This window comes from Natator depressus, chromosome 10 (assembly GCF_965152275.1).
Source record: "Natator depressus isolate rNatDep1 chromosome 10, rNatDep2.hap1, whole genome shotgun sequence".
NCBI classification, from domain to species: domain Eukaryota; kingdom Metazoa; phylum Chordata; order Testudines; family Cheloniidae; genus Natator; species Natator depressus.
The window spans coordinates 42,692,893-42,716,665 of NC_134243.1; the positions used below are offsets into that span (position 1 = coordinate 42,692,893).

Here is a 23,773-nt window from a genome sequence, read left to right on the forward strand (position 1 = left end):
AAGGTGCCACAAGTACTCCTTTTTTAGATTATCCTGAAAGCATTCCCAGGCACTCCAGTTAAAAGATAGGAAACAAAGGGTAGGAATAAATGGTCCATTTTCAGAATGGAGAGAAGTAAATAGTGGTGTTCTCCACCACCATCACTTGGCCCTGAAGGGCTTATACTGGTCTGGGATGAGTGCTGTTCAACAGATTCATAAATCATCTGCAAAAAGGGGAAACAGTGAGGTGGCAAAGTTTGCAGATGATACAGAATTATTCAAGGTAGTTAAGTCCAAACCAGACTGCAAAGAGTTACAAAGGGATCTCACAAAACTGGGTGACTTGGCAACAGTATGGCAGATGAAATTCAATGTTAAATGCAAAGCAATGCACATGGCAAAATATAATCCCAACAATACACATAAAATGATGGTGCCTAAATAAGCGGTTACCCATCAAGAAAGAAATCTTGGAGTCATTTGTGGTACTCTGGAAGCGCTATGTTTCCAGAGCTCTGCAAATTCATAAGAATCGTTTCTCACTGTGCCTGTATCACCCCGAATTGTAGCATGCTCATTCTCCTGCTTCAAAAGATTTAAAAATTCTCTCCAGTCATCAGTGAGACACACACAACTGAATAATATAGCTGTCCTTAACGTGCATCAAAATAATACCAGGGAACCTAGATATAAATAAGATTGCTGAGAGTTTCATCCAGAAAACTACAGTGAGACATTATGTCTTTAAAGTGGGACGTTCGTGAAGACAGCTTGTGATTGCAATGATCTTAATATACTGTAATTCATGATAATGTAATTATGTAGTTCATATCAATTTAATCATTATTAAAATAGTAAAGATACCAGTGATAGACATATTCAATAACTAGAATATGAAAGAAGTATATAAATATGCTGAAAATAGCCTCCCCGCAAAACTGGCAGAGTGCCCCCCCAAACACACACACCTCTTCAAAAGCACCCACCAGCAAAAACAAAAGTCAGCACCTATGAGCCGGATCCCTAGTGTGTGATGTGACTAGTGCCAGTGAATTTAATGGGACAGTTCAAGTGCTTAAAGCTTCACATGCCGGCTGAACTGGGACCCTAGGGAAGGCCTGGGAACAGGGCTGTGCGTTTGCCTAAGGTGGGGCAGGGGCTGAAGCTCTGGGACTTGCTGATGCTGCCAGGAGCTGATTAGTTTCAAAGCTGCCCGTGCCTCTGGCGGCCCGTGCGATGGGTGCATGTTAGAGCTTTGCAGACGAAAGCCATTCTTCCTCTCCTAGCCTGCAGGGCCATGCCAGCTCTGGAGAGGCCTTCCCAGCGGGGGCATCCTTGCCAGAGCAGGCAGCCCTCACTCAGTGCTGGTGGGCCTGAGTGGAAGAGTCCAGCTCGATGCTGCCCCAGTGCCTCTGCTTCTTGTGTCCGTCTCAACACCAGGGCAAAGCAGGGGCAAGCAGTCAACACTCAGATTTGGGAGCAGTCAATGCCCACTCTGCACTGACGTCAGTGGGGCAGTGGGGAAGCTGGCTGGTGGGGCTTGCGGTTATGGCCCTCGCCGAAGTCACTGCAGGGTTTGTAAATGGAACACATTCTGTAGCAAAGCCACCGAGCAAAGAGAGCCCCTGAGGCACCATTGCAGAGCTGCCTTGCGCTCCCATCAAAGTGCCTGGCTGCACTACCAGGGCACAGGCATTGCCCCAGGGATATTCCCCTGGCGATTGCTCGGCCACTCTCCAAGCAGCACGACCTGGGGCTTAGAGTCTCTGATGCTGGTGCTGCTGATATGGCTGGCACACGATCAGTGGCACTTTCCTCAATCATGACTGCCCCCTGGGAGGCTGACAGAGTCTGGCTGAATAACAAACAGCTCAGCCTTCCTGGCTATTCTTGGTGCCCCTTGGGCAGAGAGCTGGGCTCACAGCTCATCATAACTTGTGGCTGGCACTGCTGTGCCACGGAAGTCTCACTGCACTGTCCCAGCAAGGCTCTGGTGAATGGATGAGCCACCGAGCAATGCCACTGAACCTACTGCAGCTGTTCCCCCGATCAGACCAATCGGCACCGCACCACCCTGCTACTTACAGTGACACAACCAGCCCCTGGGTTCAAACGCCAGTGTAACTACCCCCGCTGCACTTCAGAAGCACAGGAGCTTCCACGCTGAAGCTCAGCCTGCTACCACTGGAACTAAACCAGCAAAGCCACTAACTGGCTGCAGTAGTAGGCTGTTACCTCTGTATGGCCCAACCACTCATGGTGGCCACAACATTCACATCAGAGGCCCATTCACAAAGGCAGAGTCGGGGACAGTTTTTTAAAGAACTTTAATAAGCTAAAACCTTTTTTTTTTTTGCTTTGTTTTTATTGTTGTTAAAAATGTCATTGCTGTAAACTTGAGAACGGCCACGTGCCCAGGGGCAATGCCCAGGTCCAAGGGCAGGCACATGAGGCAGGACGTGCCCATGGCTCCTGCTCAGTGCTGGGATACAGGGAGATCAGGGCGGGGGGGGAATGGGAAAATATCAACAAGCCCGCCCTGGCTGCGTCCTCTGCTATACATCTATGCACAGACAGCAGGGAACCAGCTGGGAAACCTGACCCACAGTCGCACCTCTGCTTCCCAGATGTGGCAACGGTGCCGTTGTCCTCCAGATGTGGTGCTGGCTGAAGCGGCAGAGTCCTGCTCCCAGGAGGATGCTGAGGCCCTCACTCCACCCCCACGCCTGTCTGTTTCCTTCCTGAAGCCAGTGTTTTCATTGCTCCTTTTGGCAGCCTCGGACACCCGGCTCCTCTCTGCCTGTGCCAGGGGGAGTGGCTCCCCATGTGAATAGTGTGGGCTCCGCAGGTGCCCCTCAGTTTGTGTAGACCTGAGTTCCAATCACGCGCATGATTTCCTTCTGGATCTTGGGGTCCTGAGTGTTTATATTGGCGTCTCCTACTTGTCCATCTTCGTACCTGGGAGGGGCGAGGCAGGGAAAGCACTATGAGGGGGGACTCAGCGGTCCCCCAGAGCTCCCCAGAGTGTCCATCGCCAGCGTGTCCCTGCTCCAGCAATAACACCCCCACCCCCAGGTCTGTCCTCCCAGGGCCACACCCCCATCAAGGGGAGCAGAGCTGGGGTCTCCAGGCCCTCGGACAGAGGGGGAGGTCTCTGATTGCACAGACAGGCACCTCACTCTGTACCTGGGCAAGGGGCTGGCAGGAGGGAAATGGGCCCCTAGTCACAGCACTGGGAGCCCCAGCTAAACCACCCAGGTTTGCCAGTGGGGCCACAGACTGGGAGCCATTCCATTGCTAACACCCCTCCCAGAGCAGAGCCAGGCTGCAGGCACCAGTGGCCTGGGTGTCAGTGTCTGGCCGTAGCTCTCGGCTCTGAGACGGGTCTGTCTCGGCAGGGCTAGCCCCCTGGTGACAGAGTGCAGACCCCTCTACTGTGATGCTGGTGCTGAGCACTGGGCCAGGGGCTCTGCCTGCCAGCACCTTCCTACCCAGCGCCCCCTTGTGCTCCCGGCTGGCAGGCACCAGGCCCTGAGCTGTGCAGAGCCAAGGGGAGCAGGCTCTGGGGCTCCCCTTCCTCCCACTGCCGACAGCTGCATGCCAGTGCCGCTCTGGCTGGCTGGGGCAGGGAATCCCATCGGGAGAGGGAGCGGTAATGAATAGGGGGCCTGGCGTGGAAGGAGGGGGCAGTGGGGCTGGAGGCTGCACTCGAGCATCCATTTGGTGGCACACAAGATGCTGCTGGGCCCTGGCAACCTCCCTGGGGGGCAGGGGCAGTGAGGGGCACTGTGCTCTCCTCTCTCCTCCCGCATGGGACTGAGTCGAGATGCTGACTAATGGTTTGCGATGCTCTTGCTGTTTGGGCTGTCCTGGTGCTGTTTGGGCCGTCCCGGTGCTGTTTGGGCTGTCCCATCCCCAAAGAGGGAGCTGCCCCCACCACACAAGCAGGGCCCCTCCCCACTTGCGCCCCGGCACTCACACAAAGAAGAAGCGGGTGCAGACATGGTCCGAGACCGGGCACACCCAGATGTTCCCGTGCTTCTGGAGATCCTTCGAGGTGATCACTGCAAAGGGAGGAGGCGTCAGAAGGCGCCAGCGGCCCTTGCGGCTCACACACAAAGCTGGGGCCCTGCCTTGGGTGCCAGTCCCATGGGGCTGTCCCTGGGCATGTCTGTCCTGCCACACCAGGCTGTGGGGTGGGAAGGGCTGCTTCCCCAGGCCAGACAGGAGTGCTGGGAGAGGCACAGCCACCAAGGGATAATGGGGTGACCATGCCAAGGACACCCATGGTGCTGTGGAATGGCACAGGGAACTGCACCGTTATCTACCCACTGTCCTGTTAACACCTGTTACTGCAGCCTGGCTGCGCTCCCATCAGTCACCTCATTTAACTAAGCCACTGAAGTGGGCCCACTCAACAGGAGTAATGGGGTGAGATTTGTTATGCAGGAGGTTCTCCATCTTTTTCATTCCACAACATGCTATAAAAACTCCACAGCCCACCTGTGCCACAACAACTGGTTTCCTGCATATCCAGAAGATTAAAAGCCAGGGCCAACATTACGGGGTAGCAAGCAGGGCAATTTCCCTAGGCCCCAGGCCACACAGGGCCCCACAAAGCTAAGTTGTTCGGGCTTCAGCTTCAGCCCCGGGTGGCTCGGGCTTTGGCTCTCTGCCCTGAGCCCCAGCAAATCTAAAGCCGGCCCAGCTCTCTGGTTTATTTGGCAGACCCCCCTGAAACCTGCTCAAGGCCCCCCAGGGGGCCCCAGGTCCCTGGCTGAGAACCGCTGGACAACATGATCTAATGGTCTGGCCTTAAAAACTCTAGGAATCATTAGGATCAAAACAAGGGACCTGCCTATACAATTATGTTTCAAAACACACAAAAAGGAGTTGACTAACATCAACTGAATATCGTAATTATTATTTGTACTGTTGGATCATCTAGGAGCCCACGCTGAGATCAAGACCCCGTTGTGCTAGGAACTGTATAAACACGCAGCAAGAGACAGGCCCTGCTCCAAAGAGAGTGCAGTCCAGCCAGACAAGCGAGGAAAGAGCTGATGGAAATGGAGTTCGGCTACAAGCAAAGAGCCTAGAGCTGGCTGGGATTGATTCAGTTCAACATTTTTTGTCAAAAATAAATAAATAAAATGCAGAATCATTGAAACCGAAACTTCTGGTGGGAAAGTTTGGACAAATGTCTCAACTCCAAAGCATATTTGGAAAAACCGTTTCTGAACGGTCAAAATGCCCGTTTTGACATTTCTCAGAACAAAACATTCTGGTTCCTCCAGTTGGAAAGTCCTGTCCATTTCAAAACTCAAGCCAGCTAGAGTAAAAAATCGAAAAAGAAAAGTGGGCAAAACGGTTTGACTTTATGGCAATGAAACGTTCGACTGAGTCAAACCAAAACGCCTTCGGATTTCCGATGCATAACTTCTTCGAGTTTTGACTTTTCATCCCGATTTGGAACTGGAAGACATTTCTAAAACTCAAAGTTTCACAGGGCAAGAAAACTGTTTCCTGCCCAATGTGAAGAGCAAAACCCTTTGCCCCCACCCCCCGTCCACCAACCCCAGGAGGGGACAGGCAGGCATCACACCAGCCCCAGGAGTCAGTGGGCTCAGACCCAGTAGAGGGCATAAGCCAATTCCAAAGCATAGGGGCCCAGCACTGGAAATGCCCAGGCAGGGTGTCTGGCTCTGGGGAGAGTTCACAAGAGCAAATCTGCTGATCTCAACTATTACTTGGGGGTCTAGGGAGGAGGCAGGATCCCAGCCAGGCAGTCCCACCAGGCAGGGCTTTAAAAAGCCAGTATCGGCCACTGGAGCTGTGCCCAGAAGCCACCAGGGATCCACCCAGATCCCATGGGCAGGCCCCATCCATGCCAGAGCCCAACCATCAGCTGACTGAGAGTGAGCCCCAGCCAGAGCACCATTCCCCAAGCCCTTTCCCCAGCCAGGCACTGAGAAAAGCAAAGACACTGAACCCACTGGGCTCAGCACAGAAGAGACCGAGACCTACCTGTCAGACGCAGCTCATGGTGGCTCACTGCCCCCTACAGCCTCACAGCCATGCTGAAAGGGGGGGATGTGATGTAGCAGAGCCCCTGCAACCCTCACTGCTACCAGGGAAAGCTGCTGGGGAGGAGCCAGGGCTAACACCATCCTTCTGGGTCTCCAGGAGAAGACGCCTGAGTGAGTGATGCCAGCTAAAGCTCCACCAGAGACAATGTGGTATGGGTCCCCTCCAGCCATGGACCAGCCCCCAGACCGGCCCAGATACTCCTACATAGAGGGAGGAACAATGCCCACCACAGCACAAGGCCTGGGACACAAAGTGTCACGGCCATATGTGTGTGGCAGAGAGGGGACACCAGCATATGGACAGTCAAGGTGGTGAATGGGCAGCGCATCCCACTAGGGCATGGAGCGAGCAGGCCACAAGCTGCAAAGCCCAGCAGGAAGGGATGGCACGCTGCGATGGTCTGAGTCCAGAGAACAGGCAATAGGCAGCCAGGTTTCTGGCACCCACCACTCCAACCCCACCTTGTTCCAGTACCATTCCTGGGGTCCCAGGGCCCTCAAGGCGGTGCGTGAGGACACCCCTTCCTCTACCTCTTACCTTCACAAAGTGCTATACAGTTTAGATTCCGACTCTGCAGGAACCGGGACTGGATGGATCGAGTCTGCAAACAAACCACAAAGTCTGGGTTACCATGACCTGCCTGGCATCCCACTCGGGTTGTGTCACCACTCTGCCTTTGCAGGGGCCAGCCCTGTCCCTTACATAGTCCAAACTCCGTAGGAGCAGCCAATCACAGTGGAGAATACTGACCATGTCAGAGGTATAAACACCGATAACCCAACCCAGGCTGGACCCCAGCCCTGCTTTCTTCATTTGTTGTTCTCAGTAATTTGTTGAGTTCTGGGCTCTGTGGCCCAGCCCCCATCTGAGGGTGGGATCCCAAGCGCCCCTCAATGCCCACTGGCAGAGGGCCCACTACACCGTAACTCGTATCAGGCCTGACACACTCACCGCCCCAACATGCTGTTGTCCTAACATGTCTCTAAAAGGTATCATGTAAGGTATCATACGTAAACTGGTAACATGTTGCTCCTGAAAGTCATTGCATGATGCATGTACAGGTAGGGTACAAAGAGTTGTATATGTGTGCTGGAAATGTGTTTGGGAGACAGATCATGACCCCAGCCTGCCCTAGGCAAAGGAATGTCTGACCAGCTTGATGATCAGCAGAGGACAATGAAAGTACATTTACATATCAGGTGAACAAAGCCATCAAGCTAACAGGCAACGGAGGAAGGCGCTCAGTGAGTTCACCGGGGCTCCAAGTCTGCACACCCAGGAAGTCTTTCTGGCTCTTGAGACAAAGACAATAGACTTTGGAAATTGTAAGAGGGAGCAAAAAGACATTATAAGTATCCATCACTTAAACGAGGACAGAGCCCTGGGAATCTGTGAAAGGTGGATCTTCAGCCATGGGGGTTGAAGTCTCTGAGAAGAGATTATAAGTGAGAAATTGCCTGAGACCAAGCTTGTGATCTGTTATGCTTTCAACCCTAGAAAGCGGGTTTTATTTTTGTTTCGCTTGTAACCAGACAAGCCTCTTGCTTAGTATCACTTAAATCTCTGTTCTGTATTAATCAACGTATTCTTGTTTTCTTACCAAACCATCTCAGTGCTGTGCATGGAAGTGAACGGCGAGTCTTCAGCTAAACTAACCAACTGGTGTGCACACTGTCTCTTTGGAGGCAGCAAATGCAAGTGTCCAGTGAGAGGGGCTGACACTGCAGGGAGATGACTCCAGGGAGCGCGACAACTGGGGTTCACTGATGGGTCCCAGCAAGGCAAGGCTTACATGGGCAGAGCCTTGAGGAGTGTGCGGTGAGGTGGGCAGGCTGGGTAGCAGGGAGCTGACTCACAGTTTAAGCTCCAGCACAGTTCTCACTTGCGGAAGCAGCGGGGTAACGCTTAGCTTTTTAGGACTGTAACCTACCTTTGCATAACTGTGTTTCCATACTTTAATATTAGATGGCAATCTTGAACTTCCTCTTTGAACAGAATGTTTCATGTTGCTGTAAAGTCTGCGGGATCTATTGCAGATCTCAAAAGGTCCACAGAAATAATGCTCCCAATGAAAAGTGAATGTAGTGTGCATGTGGGGCATTGATATTACAGTAACTCCTTTGAAATTCAAAGTGTCTTAGAGCGTAGATGTAGCAAAGGGCCTTGTGAGTTTACAGTTCTACCTGGCCCACAGTTCCTTCAGTGCCCTAGAGAGTTAAGAGCTAAGATCTTTGTCTCCTTTTGTTCCCCTGTGCCTTCTTATTGAAATGTATATTCTTGCTTGGTTGGTTTTTGGCCAATGAAACTTCCTGTCCATGGGGCTGGAAGTGTTTTGTGGAGCAGAACCAAGGAATCCTGTTACCACTGTTCTCCTGCTGTCATAGGAAACAGTTGTACAAAATGTTTGGAGAGAGTGCGTAAAATATGGAGTTTTATCCAGATAAAAGAAAAGTGTGTTGCATGCCTTCTAGTGGCTGGTCCTCAAAACTGAATATTTTCACTTGATTGCTGAAGGGCTACATATGGTCAGCTCTCCTGTATGGATGTGAGAGCTGGACACTTACAAAGGACACAGATCAAACTCAGAACATTTGAATTCTGGTTTTCTAGAAGAATGTTTAGTTAGTTGGATAATGAAACCTATGAACAAAGAAGTGATGAGAAAGATTAACTTAAAGGGAGCACAGTGACTTGAGATCCTAAGTAAAGGAACATCTTTTTGTGGACACATAGCTTGCTGATCCCCGAGTGAGTCACTTCCAACACTCTGACTCTCATGCAAAATTGCAGGCGGAGGAAAAAGACAATTATATCAGAGATATCACCAGATGGACTGGCCACTCAAAAGAGGGTGGAAGGTAGATGAGGTAATATTTTTTATTGGACCAATTTCTGTTGGTGGAAGGGAGAAGCTTGTGTCTTTCATGTGCTGAGACCAACACGGCTACAACAACACTGCAAAGAAGAAAACTGGACAAGCAACGAGGAAGGGGCAGTGGCTCAGGAACACACCTATCTGCAGCTTAAAACAGAAAATGGAGATTTGTTGAGGGGTCTTGGGAGTGGAGGAAACTGAGGAGTTGTTGAAACAAGATGTGCTGTGTTTAAAACTTTTTTCCTGGGGGGAGAGTTTTATTGATACCCAGTGTATCTCTACTCAGGGCTTGTCTACATTACCCGCAGGATCGACGGGCAGCGATCGACCCAGCAGGGGTCAACTTATTGCATCTAGTCATGATAAATCGACTGCCGAGCACTCTCCTGTCAACTCCGATACTCCACCGCAGCAAGAGGCGCAGGCGGAGTTGACGGGAGAATGTCAGCTGTCGACTCACTGCAGTGAAGACGCCACGGTGAGTAGATCTAAGTACATCAACTTTAGCTACGTTATTCACGTAGCTGAAGTTGCATAACTTAGGTCGATTTCCCTCCCCCGGCCCGTGTAGACCAGGCCTCAGTGTTTCACAGGGATGAATTAGGCATTTGGGGCAAAGGGAGGTACAGATCTGTGTTGGGGGTGTGGATCCCCTCCCAGAGCCATGCTTGCACAGCTCTCAAGGCTTCCCTCCTATCTTAACGCAGGTCCAACCTGTATAAAACACCACCCTGGACATGTGTCTGGGCCCACCCATATCCCCCAGCATGTAGGTGTGACATCAGGTACTTGAATATTACAGAAAAAGCTAGGTCCAACTCTACATGGCTTTTGGCCTTTCTCACTTTATCCCTACATGTTCTGACCTCAATAAGGTAGCTTTCCTTGCAGATCCCTCCCATCTTCCACTCCTTGTAGGCTTTCTGTTTTTTCTTAATCACCTCTCTGAGATGCTTGCTCATCCAGCTTGGTCTACAACTCCTGCCTATGAATTTTTTCCCCTTTCTTGGGATGCAGGCTTCTGATAGTTTCTGCAACTTTGACTTGAAGTAATTCCAGGTCTCCTCCGCCTTTAGATCCACAAGTTCTTCAGTCCAATCCACTTCCCTAACTAATTTCCTTAATTTTTGAAAGTTAGCCCTTTTGAAATCAAAAACCCTAGTCACAGATCTATTTTTGTTTATCCTTCCATTTAGTTTGAACTGAATTAGCTCATGATCGCTCGAACCAAGGTTGTCCCCTACAACCATTTCTTCTATGAGATCCTCACTACTCACCAAAACCAAATCTAAAATGGCATCCCCTCTCGTTGGTTCAGCAACTACTTGGTGAAGGAATCCATCAACTATCACATCCAGGAAAATCTGAGCCCTATTATTATTACTAGCACTTGTCCTCCAGTCTATATCTGGGAAGTTACAGTCTCCCATGATCACACAATTCCCATTAGTATTTACTTCATTAAAAAAATTAAAGAGGCCTCTATCCATATCCAAATCGGATCCCGGTGGAGCACACCCCAAGCACTATCCCAAGGGAGGCTCTAGTAGCTTTCTTCCCCAATGTGATTTTTGCACGCACACACACACACACACGCACGCACACACACACGCACACACGCGCACACACAGCTCTGCCAATGCAGCCCAGCCTTGTCTCACAGCTCCTGCTGTCCCAAGCCTGGTCCTTCCCCCAGAGGCCGCTAATTAGGCCAAACACAAGCACCAACTTTTGTCAGGGCCGGAGGGTGCTTGCGCCCCCGCCCCCACCCCAACGCCGCCCCTCCCTGCCCCTGTTGGATCCCTCCCAAATCCCTGCCCCGGCCCTGCCTCCTCCCCCAAGCGTGCCACGTTCCCCCTCCTCCCCCTCGCTCCCAGGCTTGCCGCGCAAAACAGCTATTTTGTGGCACAAGTGCTGGGAGGAAAGGGGGAGAAGCAGGACCCAGCGGTGCACTCAGGGGAGGAGGCGGAGTGGAGGCAGAGGTGAGCTGGGGCGGGATGGTGGGGTGGGGAGCTGCCAGTGAGTGCAGAGCACGCACCAATTTTTCCCAGTGGGTGCTCCAGCCCCAGAGCACCCATGGAGTCGGCACTTATGGGGCCAAATTGTCTCAGGACACATGATCAGCTTCATGCTTTGTGAAAATGGTCACTAGGAGCTAGAATAAATCCCACCAAACATCTGTGATAGATGTAGAAGGCCAGGTCTCCAGATGTGGAAGCCCAGGGCACTAACCAGAGAGGTAGGTGAGGCTGACTATACACATTTTATAGATGGGTAAATTGAGGCACAGAAGGTGGGGTTTTCAGAAGTTGACCCTCAGAGTCAGAAGTTGACTGCCCATTGACATCAATGGGACCAGAGTTGGGCCAATACTACGCAGTTATGGCCCTTACCAAAAGACCAACAGAACAGCAAACAAAACCTAGGAGTCCTGAGCCCCAGTCGCCTGCTCTAACCACTTGGCAACATTCCCTCCCCTCAGGCACAGAAAAACAGTGATTGCGCAAACACATCTCAGATATGACACAGGCCAGTCTTGCACATACCCCTGTGGCTGGTGTGAAGGTAGAAGGACAAACAGAGGCTGTGCATGGCTGGGGTTCCAGGGACAAGGCCCAGCAAGCAATACCGCCGGTTACCTGAGGGATGGTGTTCATTCGGTTATATCTCTGGACGAGCTCATCCTTTGAGGGCATCCTGTGCTGTCCTTTCCCCATCCCTGTTGGACAATAAAGGAAGAACAACAGCACAGGTCAGCAGTTACTGGGGAAGGCCGCCCTCCTCTCACTAAATCCTGTGTCCAGGATGCTCCACAAGGCATAGCTGCGTGCTGAAGGAGGCGAAAGGATGAGGCTAGCTCTCCATGCAGATCAATATTGCCCTCATAGGCGCCGACTCTGTGGGTGCTCCGGGGCTGGAGCACCCACGGGGAAAAATTAGTGGGTGCTCTGCACCCACCGGCAGCCAAACTTCCCTACTCCCCCGCCCCACCTCCTCCTCCTCCTCCCCTGAGCGCACCGCTCCCCCCTCCTCCGCCTACCTCCCAGTGCTTCCCACCCGGCTGCTGTCAAACAGCTGTTTGCCTGCTCTGGGGGGGCGGGGAGAGGAGCGGGAACGTGGCGCGCTCAGGAAAGGAGGCGGGGCCGGGGTGGGGATTTGGGGAAGGAGTCGGAATAGGGGCAGGGAGGGGGCAGAGTTGGGGCAGGGACTTTGGGGAAGCAGTCGGAATGGGGGCGGGGCAGGGCAGGGCCGGGGCCTCATGGAAGGGGTGGAGTCGGGGCAGGGCCGGGGGTAGAGTGGGGTTGAGCACCCACCGGCGGGAGCAGAAGTTGGCGCCTATGACTGCTCTGGCAATGCACTGCCACACCCAAGGGTGTGCCATGACCCAAGCAGACATTCCCATGAAGAACATTAGATGGTGCAGAAACCCTCTCATATACAGGAGCACAAACGGATGTGTGCACGTGGGAACTACGATGCAGTGGGCCAACTTGGATTTGGTGAGTGTAACCACAAAGGGCCATGTGTCCCTGGAGATCATTTGGGCAAGAGCTGAGACGACCATCTTCAGTCTGCTGTCTACCTTTTAGGAGGCAAGGCTGAGCGAGGTATGTAACACGGCCCCGCAGCACCACAGCCACTCATGGATTTAGCCCCAGTGGGAGGACTGGCCCCACTCTTTCAGCTCAGGAACTGGGAAACAGGGTAGATCACATGATTTGCCTAAAGCCACAGGCATTTGCGGCTGAGCTGGGAATTGACCCCATGTCTCCAGAGCTACAGCCCGGCACACAGCTCCACCAGGCCAGGTGTCTTACCCTGCGTATGTACCTCACTGGCTACATCAGTGGTTCTCAAGTTTTGCTACTGGTGACCCCTTTCAAATAGCAAGCCTCCGAGTGTGACCCACCCCCCATAAATTAAAAACACTTTTTTACTATATTTAATGCCATTATAAATGCTGGATGCAAAGCTGGGTTTGGGCTGGAGGCTGACAGCTCGCGACCCCCCACGTAATAACCTCCCAACCCCCCGTTTGAGAACCCCTGGGTTACATGATACCGGCCTTGTAGCTTAACAATCAGAGGTGCTCAGGGAGGAGGAGACTGTAATAAAGTGCTCCTGAAAGGGCCATGCACTGTGGAACGACAGAGCCCTGCAGCTGCCGCCACCTGGGGCCATTGTGAAGGACAAGGGTAGGGAGTGAGTGACGCTGCTGAAGGTGGGGTCTGAGTCTTGTTAACAGGAGTTGCTGTGGTTCCCTGTTAGTCTGGAGTTTAACAGGACCTGCCCCTCAAATTCTGTCTCCCCCCAGCCCCCTCAAACTGCCATGGGGCAACTTCAATCCACAGAAGCCAGATGAACCCCAGAGCAGCCAGTTGTCTCCCTAGGTGCTTGTGGCTGAAGCGGGGGCACCCTGACTTTCTCTGCCATCCCGCTGGCCTGGTCTGGGCCCCCCAGACGTGCATTGTCACCGAATGCTCCAGGTGAAGATCCAACCCGACTGGGAAGCGTCCATGGCTCAGGGCCCTTGACAGACGACGTAGCAATGAGTCTGACTTTCCGGAGCTAAGAGGCAAGGCCTGCAGCAGTGTGATGTGTCTCAGGGATGCTCAAGCTGGAGGGGGGTTAAACAGACACGGCTTCTGCTGCCCTCGTTTGCTTCCTGATATGCCCTAAGAGACATCAGCCCACTGGCCCCAGATCCCCAGAGTGAGTAGTGTAAAAGGGCCCTGGGAATCAGAAAGCTCCCCGCGTTCACCTCCCAGAGGACAGGGGAATAAACAGGGACCAAGAGTCTGCACATCCCCCAGCTCTCTGGCCTGGGTTAGACAGGAGGCCAGATTAGGGATCATGGCAGTCCCTTCTGGCCTTCGAATCTGTGAATCCATGGGACCAACAGAAGGGCTAGCAGAAGCCCTGGAGGGGGATCTGTGTGGACTCTCCCTCCAACCCCACTGGCCACGGCAGCGCTGTCTGGCCAGTAGCCGTGATGCCAGCGACTGTCCTGAGACTGCTGCAGGAGGGGGATCTATGGCTTCCAGCAGCTTTGGCTGCAGCTCTTTAGCAATGCCTGGAGCTGCGATGACCTACCACTCAGGGCAGCTCCTCTGCTGGCCACATGCCTGCTGCTTGTGTGGCCAATGAGCCATGTGGAAGCTGTGCAGAGGGGACAGAGCTGGCTGCCTGGATGAGCAGCCAGGCTTCCCCTCCACATGGCCCTGCTGCAGCTCCCGGGCTAGCTGGCTTGGCTCCCCTTTGTGTCCCACTGCAGCGGGAAGGGGAGGCAAAGCATTTGCCAATGGAAACTCTAGAGGAAACATCCCCTGTTCACCAGGTGAGAGGAGTGGAGAGGAGAGAAGGAGGGCGAGGCAGGGAGGGCAGGTAACAGATCCACCATGCCAGTGCTTCACAGCCTTCCCCAGAGCAGGACACACACACCTCATCTACCAATGCAGCTTGGTCACTGACCCTGACACCGGCGTGTGACCCTCCCCAGAGCCATGACCCCAGGCTACCCCCGCTCTAGGTGTTCATACCATGCCTATCACCAAGACATGACAGCACCCTCGAGGCACTACAGTCATTCATTCCCCAGGCAGGACGGCTCTCTAGACAGTGCAGCCAGGGGCTTTCAAGAGGCACTGCTCTATAATGCACGGGCAGCAGCTGATATAATGCTAGGCTGGACTAGACACAAGGGACTTACCACAGGGGCCAATCTCACCAGGGCTCCTGGGAAATGCAGGGGGACAATCGACTGGCCTTTTCCCGCTTACCGGGGCTGGAAGGGTGCTCTGACCAGAATTTCCAACACCGCTCCCAGGGAGGCACCAAAATGACTGGCTCGATTTGCTTAGGGGCTCCGCCCACTGAGTATGGTTGGTGCAGGGCTCTCTGGGAAATCTGGCCCCAGTGAAGGGTGCCGAGCACTAGAAATCTAGGCCTGTGCTCTTTTGAAGAGATAAAGCCTGATTTTCAGAATTCCTATGGAGAGGCTTTTGCAGACCAAATAAACCAAGCCAGCCCCAGCATGGGAACGGCCTGAGAGGTGAGGGGCTAAGAGACGAGGGCCCTAGTCCTCGGTTCCTGGTGGAAGTAAAACTCTCACTGAAGCCAATAAAAGCTTCAGATATGCAAGAAAGGCAAGAGTGGGCTCCCAGTTTACGTCAGGTTTCTCACTGTGCCGATTCAGTGGCTGAGGGAACTGGGCCAGCCAGGAAGCCGGGGGCCCTGGCAGACACATCAGGGGAAGTGTGTTAATTAAAGCTCGTTGGAAAGCAGGTTATTTTTCTATGGCAAATTTCTACACAAATTAAACAAGTCATTTTTGTCCAAATTTTCCATGGGAAATGTTGATATTTCTCTGAAAAATGGGAACCTGAAAAGGAACAAGCTCAGTGTGGAAATGCTGCGGTGGTGCCCATAGCAGCTGTAGTCCAGGTGCTCCACGTTCTCTCAAGCGGAGCACAGAGTCTGGTCCAAAAGGTGACCGCTGCTGAACCGCTCAGTGCTAGCGGCCGCAGTGTAATATCCTCGAAGTGCCTCAGAAACCCACCACAGTCGCCTTTCATGTCCAAAAGGGGAACCCCACACAAAAAGGAGGAGGTTCATTAAATGGACATTAAAAGGGACAGTCTCAAGGGGGAAAATTCCTGCAAACTGCATAGACACTATTTTAAAACACCATGACGGAGGTTCAAACTAAATGTACACCCCAGAGATAATACAACAGAACAGTGAGAGAACCAAAACACATGCTGTGATGGCTAAAGAGCTGAGTAAAAGAGGTGGTTAGAGGTAAAAAGGTATCCTTTAAAAACTGAAAGTCAAATCCTAGTGAGGAAAATAAAACAGAGCATAAACTCTGGCAAGCCAAGTGTAAAAGCGTACTAAGGCAGATCAAGAAAGACTGAAGAGCAACTAGCTAAAGACACAAAAACTAACAGCAATTGTTTTAAGCACCTCAGAAGCAGGAAGCCCATCTGCCAAATAATCAATGAGGGCACTGGATGTTTGAGGTCATGAATGAGCACTCAAGGAAGACAAGGCCATTGTGGAGAAGCTACATGAATTCTTTGCATCAGTCTTCATTGCAGAGGATGTGAGGGAGATCCTCACACCGGAGCCATTCTGAGGAACCGTCTCAGACTGAGGTGTCAATAGAGGAGGTTTTGGAATAAATAGCTAAAACAAACAGTAATAAGTCACCAGGACCAGCTGGCATTCACCCAAGAGTTCTGAAAGGAACTCAAATGTGAAATCGCAGAACTAATAACTGTGGTATGTAACCTATTGCTTAAATCAGCCTCTGCACCAGATGACTGGAGCATAGCTAATGTAATGCTGATTTTTTTTAAAAGGCCCCAGAGGTGATCCTGACAATTGCAGGCTGGTAAGCTCAACTTCAGTACCAGACAACTTGGTTGAAACTGTAGTAAAGAAGAGAATTATCAGGTACATAAACATGATAAATTGGGGGAAAGTCAACACAATTTTTGTAGAAGGAAATCATGCCTCACCAATCTATTACAATTCTTTGAGGGGGGGTCAACAAGTATATGATCCAGTCAGTACAGTTTTCTTGGACTTTCAGAAAGTCTTTGACAAGGTCCCACACCAAAGGCTGTTAGGCAAACTAAGCAGTCATGGGATAAGAGGGAAGGTCCTTTCATGGATCAGTAACTGGTTAAAAGATAAGAAACAAAGGGTAGGAATAAATAGTCAGTTTTCAGAACGGAGAGAGTGGTGTCCCCCAGGGATCCGTACTGGGACCAGTGCTGTTCAACATATTCATAAATGATCTGGGAAAAGGGGTAAACAGTGAGGTGGCAAAATTTGCAGATGATACAAAATTACTCAAGACTTAAGTCCAAAGCTGATTGCAAAGAGTTACAAAGAGATCTCACAAAACTGGGGGATTGAGTAACAAAATGGCAGATGAAATTCAATATTGATAAGTGTGAAGTAATGTACATTGGAAAAAAATAATCCCAACTATGGATACAAAATGCCGGGGTCTAAATTAGTTGTTACCACTCAAGACAGAGATCTTGGTGTTATTGTGGACAGTTGTCTGAAAACATTTGCTCAACATGCAGTGGCAGTCACAAAAGCTAACCCAATGTTAGGAGCTATTACAAAAGGGAGAGATAAAAAACAGAAAATATCATAATGCCACTATATAAATCCATGGTACGCCCACACCGTGAATACTGCTTGCAGTTCTAGTCACCCCATCTCAAACAAGGGGTATGAGAATTGGGAATGGTACAGAGAAGGGCAACAAAAATTATTAGGGGTGTGGACAAGCTTCCATTTGAGGAGAGATTAAAAAAACGGGACTCAAACTTAGAAAAGAGACTACTAAGGGAGGATATGATAGAGTCTACAAAATCATGACTGCTGTGGAGAAAGCGAATAGGGAAGTGTTATTTACCCCATCACATAACACACAAACCAGGGGTGCCCCAATGAAATTAATAGGTAGTAGGTTTAAAACAAACATAAGGAAGTATTTCTTCACACAACGCACAGCCAGCCTGTGGATCTCATTACCAGGGGATGTTGTGAAGGCTAAAACAATAACTGGATTCAGAAAAGAATTAGACGTGTTCATGGAGGACAGGTCTCTCAATGGCTATCAGCCAAGATGGCCAGAGACTCAACCCCATGCTCTGGGCATCCTTAAACCTCTGACTGCCAGAAGCTGGGACTGGACGACAGGGGATGGATCACTTGATAATTGCTCTGTTCTGTTCATTCCCTCTGGGGCACCTGGCACTGGCCACTGTCGGAAGACAGGATACTGGGTGAGATGGACATTTGGTCTGACCCAGTATGGTCGTACTTATGTTCTATGGGCTAAAACCCCTGGTCAGACTACATCTCCCATGGTTCACCACGGTCTCCCCTCTTGGAGAGGTGTGTGATGCATCATGAGAAATAAAATCTGTCTGGGGAGCCTGGTCCAGAGAGGAGAAAGGGGACACGAGGTGCCTGAACTAGAGCTTCCAGGAGGTATTTGGGTTTTGGATGAAAAATCAAAGCTTCCCCCAGGAAGCAGATGCTTTGCAGAGAGCCATTCATTGTCCATCCGTTCCTGAGACACGGACGGCACCTTCCCACGGCAGGCATGGGAGGCTGCTTCCCAAAATCAGTGCCATGCAATGCTGGAGAAGAACCAGGACCCCCCACAGGCTGGCAGAGTTGCCTTCCCGACTGTATCAGGCTGTGACAGCAGATACCCACGTAGCCAGGGACTTCCCATCAGAGAAGACCCATCACTCCGTCAGACCGAGGCAAGATCTGGCACTCCCGGCCAATGGCTGCGGGACATCCCAGAGCATGTTACAGAGGTGGGGAGGGGAGAATGAGGGAGCCGTGCGATGCATGGGGACTGCCATGGCTGAGACGGGCACACACACAAACACACCACAAAGCAGGCATGCTGGCGCCACCAAGCAAGCATGTCTCTGAGAAGGGAGGCCATGAGCAAGGGTTAATCCCAGGAGGCCACAGGACCAGCTCCCCCATAGGTTAAACCTGCCTCCATGCCACCAGCACACCCTGCCCAGCCACCCTGGACAGAGCTGCTCTTGGCATCAGCCCTTAGGGGGACAGCCTGGAGCACAGCGGTGATGGAGGAGCAGGGCCTGGGGGTACTCATGCCAATCACATACAGCTCTGGCTGGAAGCAACATGTGCAGATAGGCCTCGCATCAAGCCCAGCCTGGTGCTGCAGACCAGAGTCCTGGAGGGCAGGCTGTGCAGGGTGACCCACCTGGGAAACCCCGCTCAGGTGTCCCTGGGAGCCGCATTCTCCTTCTCTAATACACATGGCTTCTGGAAAATGCTGTTTGCATGTGCTTCTCCCAGCCTGAGCGATGTGTAAATGGCACGAGCCCTTTACCCAGGGAGCCCAGAAGTGCCCCAGCCCAGCAGTGTCCCTCCCAGGCTGGGTTTGCAACAGGGCATGGAGGGGAACGTGTAGCTCTCCAGGGCCATTGGGTGCACAGACAGACGGGGAGAGAGGAGAGCCTCTTACCTGAGTATCCAAAGGAAATACTGGAGATGGGGCTCAGATAGATGCCTTTGCCATAGGCTGCTCCATGCAGCTTGCAGGAAAACACCAGCGTGAGCAACACAGGCAGACGGTGCGAGCATGTACCCAGGAGGCGCTGCATCCGCCAGCCCAGGGCAGGGAGAAACCAACAGGGTACAGCCTGGCCGGACTGCAGGCCCCTCCCCCACTTGTCAGTCTGTCCATCCACCCCATGCTGCAGACCCCTCCCCTGCCTGTCGGTCTGTCCATCTGCCTCACGCTGCAGACTCCTCCCCCACCTGTCAGTCTGTCCATCCGCCTCACGCTGCAGGCCCCTCCCCCGCCTGTCGGTCTGTCCATCCACCCCACACTGCAGGTCCTTTCCACCACTGTCAGTCTGTCCATCTGCCCCACGCTGCAGGCCCCTCCCCTGCATGTTGTCTATCCGTCTTCCCACCCATCCCCCGCCAGTCAGTCTGTCCAACTACTTTTCTGTCTGCTTGTCCAACTCAGGAGCAGCTGAGCCTGCAGAGCCAGTGCCTGGGCACTGCTGGGAGCGGGGTGGGTTTGGGAGAGTTGGCTGCTGGGAGCTGAGTTGCAGTGGAAAGAGGAGAGAGCATGGCCTTGGGCATGGGACCCTCCCCATGGGGGCTGTGAGTGAAAATCCAGGTCTCCCCCAGGCACAACCCGCTGATGGGAGACTCTGCTGCTGGTGCTCACTGCAGCCCAGCACTGCAGGGGTTAATCTTGCCCCACAAAGCTGGGCTCTCTTCTAATGCCAGCCAGGCCAGAGCCCGGATCTCAGACCCACTGGCTCGCTCAATGCCCAGGACAGCCTAGGTCACCTGCACATGGCCACACCCAGCCCATGAGGTCAGAGGGCTGGCAGAGGGCGGGCACCAGGCTGTTACCTGCAGTTTGGTGTAGGACGCATTGACCAGCCCGTTGCGTAGGATGGAATGCCAGTTCTCAATGTGAGATCCACTGTAAGAGCAAGGAACCAGCACGTCAGGCACACAGCCCAGCCGAGCGCTGCCATCCTGCGTGCACACCCTGCTCATACCTGTCCCCTCACGCACCCGCCCTCCACTCCTTCACTGGCACCTAGCACACACACAGCCAGCCACTCCCTTGCTACCAGAGCAGCACCCGGGGCCTCCCTCTCTCCCACACACCCACACCCAGGATGGCAAGGCCGGAGGTGGAACTTCCAGCTGGAACAGACGCACCCATGAGAGCACTAAATGCCGCCGTGTCTGCGGCGGTGCGGGCACCAAGAGAGGCTGGCCACCCCAAGGTCAATCCCAGGGGATAGCCTAGCCTCATCCCCAGGGCGGCTAGCCCCTCCCGCTACACCTGACTATGTCCATGCCAGCTGGGACTCACACCTCCTGCTCCAGGGCAGTCAGACCCACAGACACACCCTCCCCTAGGGCTGGCACGGCTTCGTAAAGTCTCAAGAGCTCTCTCCTCTGCTGGGCCATGCCCAGCCTCCCCTTCTGAATGGCCCTGAGCCTTTGGCAGGATGGCGGGCCAGGCTGAATGGAGACAGAGGTTCGGCAGACCCAGCCATCAGCCCTTCCCAAGGAGCTCCCTGCTCACACACCCTGGGGATGCAGGCGGCCTCCCAGTGCTACCTCATCAGCCCCACAATGCCCCAGAATGCCCAGCTGCGCCATGGCCACACAACACAGACTTAGCCGGGCAGCCACAGGAAGGTCCCACTTAGTGCAGGTAAGTTTGGATCCTTCTGCACCTCTGGGCTTTGAGGCGCAGGCTGGGATTCTCAGAAGAGCAGCCCCCACTGTTCCATCTGGGCCTGGCCACGCCTCTGCCCACCCAGGGTAAGAAAATAATGCAAGTTAGCTGGTCCCTGTCAGCCGCCAGCCCCTTTGGGGCTGGAGTCCCTGTTCTGGGCAATGGATCAAGCTGGTTCTGATCTGACCCAGAGGGTCCTTCCCCTCCCTAGCACACAGCACCACCATTCCACTGCCAGGTGGGCTCACAGGGCCCGATCCAAAGCCCAATGGGGGTCTTTCCATTGACTCCAATGGACTTTGGATCTGGCCCTAAGTTTCCTTATCTAGAAGCAACCCCATTGCCCCAGCCTGCCTGTAGCCAGAGCTCTCCCCTAGATACACTCAGACCCTCTTGCCTGGCTGGGTACCTTGCTCAGCTGCTGAAGCAAGGGCCTTGGCTCACTCTCTCTGGCCACTAGCTCTGCCAGGGCATCGCTACCAGAGCAGGGACAGGCCCCACTGTGGGGATTCTTCTGACATGCGGCAGCGAAGGGAAACCTGGGGGCAGCAGTGCCAGCCGGTCTGGAGCCCCCAGGAAGAAGCAGTGGGGAGCTGCCCCAAGGGGAAGGGCCCCGTCCCACCATGGACTCACTGAAAAGCGAAGGTGCTCCCGTAGAGTTTCTTGGCTGTGCGGAACCGGGCTTCCTTGGCTGGGGGGCTGCTCAGCAGAAGGAACTGGTGTGAGGTGTGCATGAATTTCAGCTGCTACCAAGGGAAACAGACCAGCAAAAAGGGGAGGGAGCAAGCGAGCAGGAGAAAGATAAAAGAGAGAGATCATGCAGGGAAGTCCGTCCCTGCGCTGAACCCCCATCCCAACCCCACCACCATCTCCAGAAGCCAGCACAGGACCCAATGGTGCAGACCTCTCTACACCTCAGGGACACTGGGTGCCAGGCAGTGACTGGTGGGGTGGAAGCAAACCAAGGCTGCTCCCTGCATGGCTAGTGTCAGCAATGGCCACAGATGGAGCCTTTCACCTTCCCAGTCCTGCCCCTCTCGGCAGGGCCTGCAGGCTGTTACCAGGGACCTAGGAGCGAGTGAGCTATACTCAGAGTCCCACTGGATGGGAGTCCCCACCCCAGAGCCCCAGCCCCCATGTGCAGGCAGAGCCTTAGGGAACAAGACACGTTCGGGGCACAGGGAGCTTGTATCAGAGGACTGCAGGCCCCAGGATGGGAAGGGTGCCAGCCTGACGCAAGGCTGAGTCACACTCACGGTAAGGGCTGCTCATGGGCAGAGCTGGGGGGTTGCTGGTAGGTGAGGCTTCGGAGGGTCAAAGAGGCCGAGGAGCTCCCGGTGGTGGGGAGAGGGGAGGGGTTGGGTGGTTATAGGTCTGAGGACCAGCTGAGCTTGTAGAGGGAAGGGAACTTACGGCTTCCCATTGCTGAAGTTACCACTGAGGGGAAGTGGGAGGGGGGGCTTCCTTTGCTTCCTGCCACATGGCAGATCTCCTGCCATCTGCACACAGGCTCCCTCTCAGGGAGCAGGCTCTGTGCATTCTGCATCATGCTTGGCCTTGGTCCTCTGAGCCCCACAGAACCCAACCCACAGCAGGTGGCTCCAGCCACGTGGGCTGGGGAGCTGTGCTGGGAATGGGGGTTAGGGAAGCTCCGGCCCGCTGTGGCAATACGGAGCAGGGCTGCGCTCACTGGGCATGCAGGAGGGAGCGGGATGGTGGCACGCAGCCAGCCTGACCCAAAAGGAAAGAGATCGTACCCTGAAAGGGGAGCGGCCACGTACCCTGCTGAGAGGCAGCTTGACAATGTGAGATCTGTTACTGGAGATTATCCTAGGCAGGAGAAAGAGGCCGTTAGAACTGCGGGGTTACCCTGCCAGATCAGCCATTGGCCCAGTTAGGACATGTTAGATCAGACCAGTCCACACTCTTCACATATTCTCAAAAAGAAAAGGAGTACTTGTGGCACCTTAGAGACTAACCAATTTATTTGAGCATAAGCTTTCGTGAGCTACAGCAGTGAGCTGTACTCCTTTTCTTTTTGAGAATACAGACTAACACGGCTGCTACTCTTCACATATTGAATCAGACCCCAGCCCATCCAGCGTGGCGCCCCTCCCCCTGCCCCGACAGGTCAGACCCCCAGCCCATCCAGCGTGGCGCCCCTCCCCCTGCCCCGACAGGCCAGACCCCCAACCCATCCAGCACGGCGACCCACCCCCTGCCCTGGCAGGTCAGACCCCCACCCATCCAGGATGGTGTCCCACCCCCTGCCCTGGCAGGTCAGACCCCCGCCCATCCAGGATGGTGTCCCACCCCCTGCCCTGGCAGACCAGACCCCGCCCATCCAGCGGGGTGTCCTGAAATCTTCAGAAAAAAGAAAAACGAACCAGCCATGCCACATGATCTCAGGGGGAACAGTGTTTCCTCTCAACTGTTGCCTTTCAAGGCTCACTAGCAATTCAAACCAGCACCCAACCCGCAGATAGCACGGCTCCAGTCCTGCAGAATTGGTGCCTCTGTGTCTGGCAATGGGCCGGAGACGATGACAAATTTCCAGCCCATCCGCCCGCCGTGGGACCCACGCTGCCCTAGTGGGCCAAGCAGGGGCTGTTTGTGTGAGAAGCAGCACAGCTTTTAGCCACTCGTGGTGGCACGGGAGAACCAGAGGCTGGGCAGTACATCTGATATTGGCCCAGAGAGACAGTCATGCTTCTACAACATCAATAACCATGGGGTCTGACACTCCGTGCCCTGGGGACTGTGCCTCTGTGCTGCCTGGGAAGCTCAAACCCTCATTGTTCCCAGATTGTTCATCCCGGGGGCAGTGTCACTGGGTCCCCTCGGTGAGCCGGTGCTTTTACCCCCTGGCATCTCATCCATCCTATGAGCCCCTCGCCCACCTCTGCCCCCACCCTCCCACAGCCCAGCAGGACATGGAGCACTTACCATTGCAGGAGAGGGTGTGCCAGAGGGTCCAGCTTGTCCATCTGCTTCTTGATTTCCAGATACGAGCCCTGCAAAGA

At 53.6% G+C, this 23,773-nt stretch overlaps 1 protein-coding gene across 20 annotated transcripts in view; it reads right to left on the reverse strand.

The window, feature by feature from the left end:
• Positions 1-2,315: 2,315 nt before the first annotated feature.
• Positions 2,316-23,773, reverse strand: part of PARP6 (poly(ADP-ribose) polymerase family member 6) — a 51,347-nt gene continuing 29,889 nt past the window's right edge. For 2 of the 20 annotated variants that reach the window (XM_074965898.1, XM_074965896.1), the window contains exons 15-23: positions 23,697-23,764; positions 22,508-22,580; positions 21,384-21,496; positions 19,904-19,976; positions 18,996-19,065; positions 11,494-11,666; positions 6,610-6,673; positions 3,962-4,046; positions 2,317-2,940 (exon numbers count right to left, since the gene is read on the reverse strand). In XM_074965898.1, the coding sequence (XP_074821999.1) occupies positions 2,838-2,940; positions 3,962-4,046; positions 6,610-6,673; positions 11,494-11,666; positions 18,996-19,065; positions 19,904-19,976; positions 21,384-21,496; positions 22,508-22,580; positions 23,697-23,764 (822 nt within the window). In that variant the 3' untranslated portion in view covers positions 2,317-2,837. Of the gene's footprint in view, positions 2,941-3,961; positions 4,047-6,609; positions 6,674-11,493; positions 11,667-18,995; positions 19,066-19,903; positions 19,977-21,383; positions 21,497-22,507; positions 22,581-23,696; positions 23,765-23,773 lie in introns of those variants that run through there. The other 18 variants (XM_074965902.1, XM_074965911.1, XM_074965907.1 and 15 more) reach the window with 14 other exon arrangements.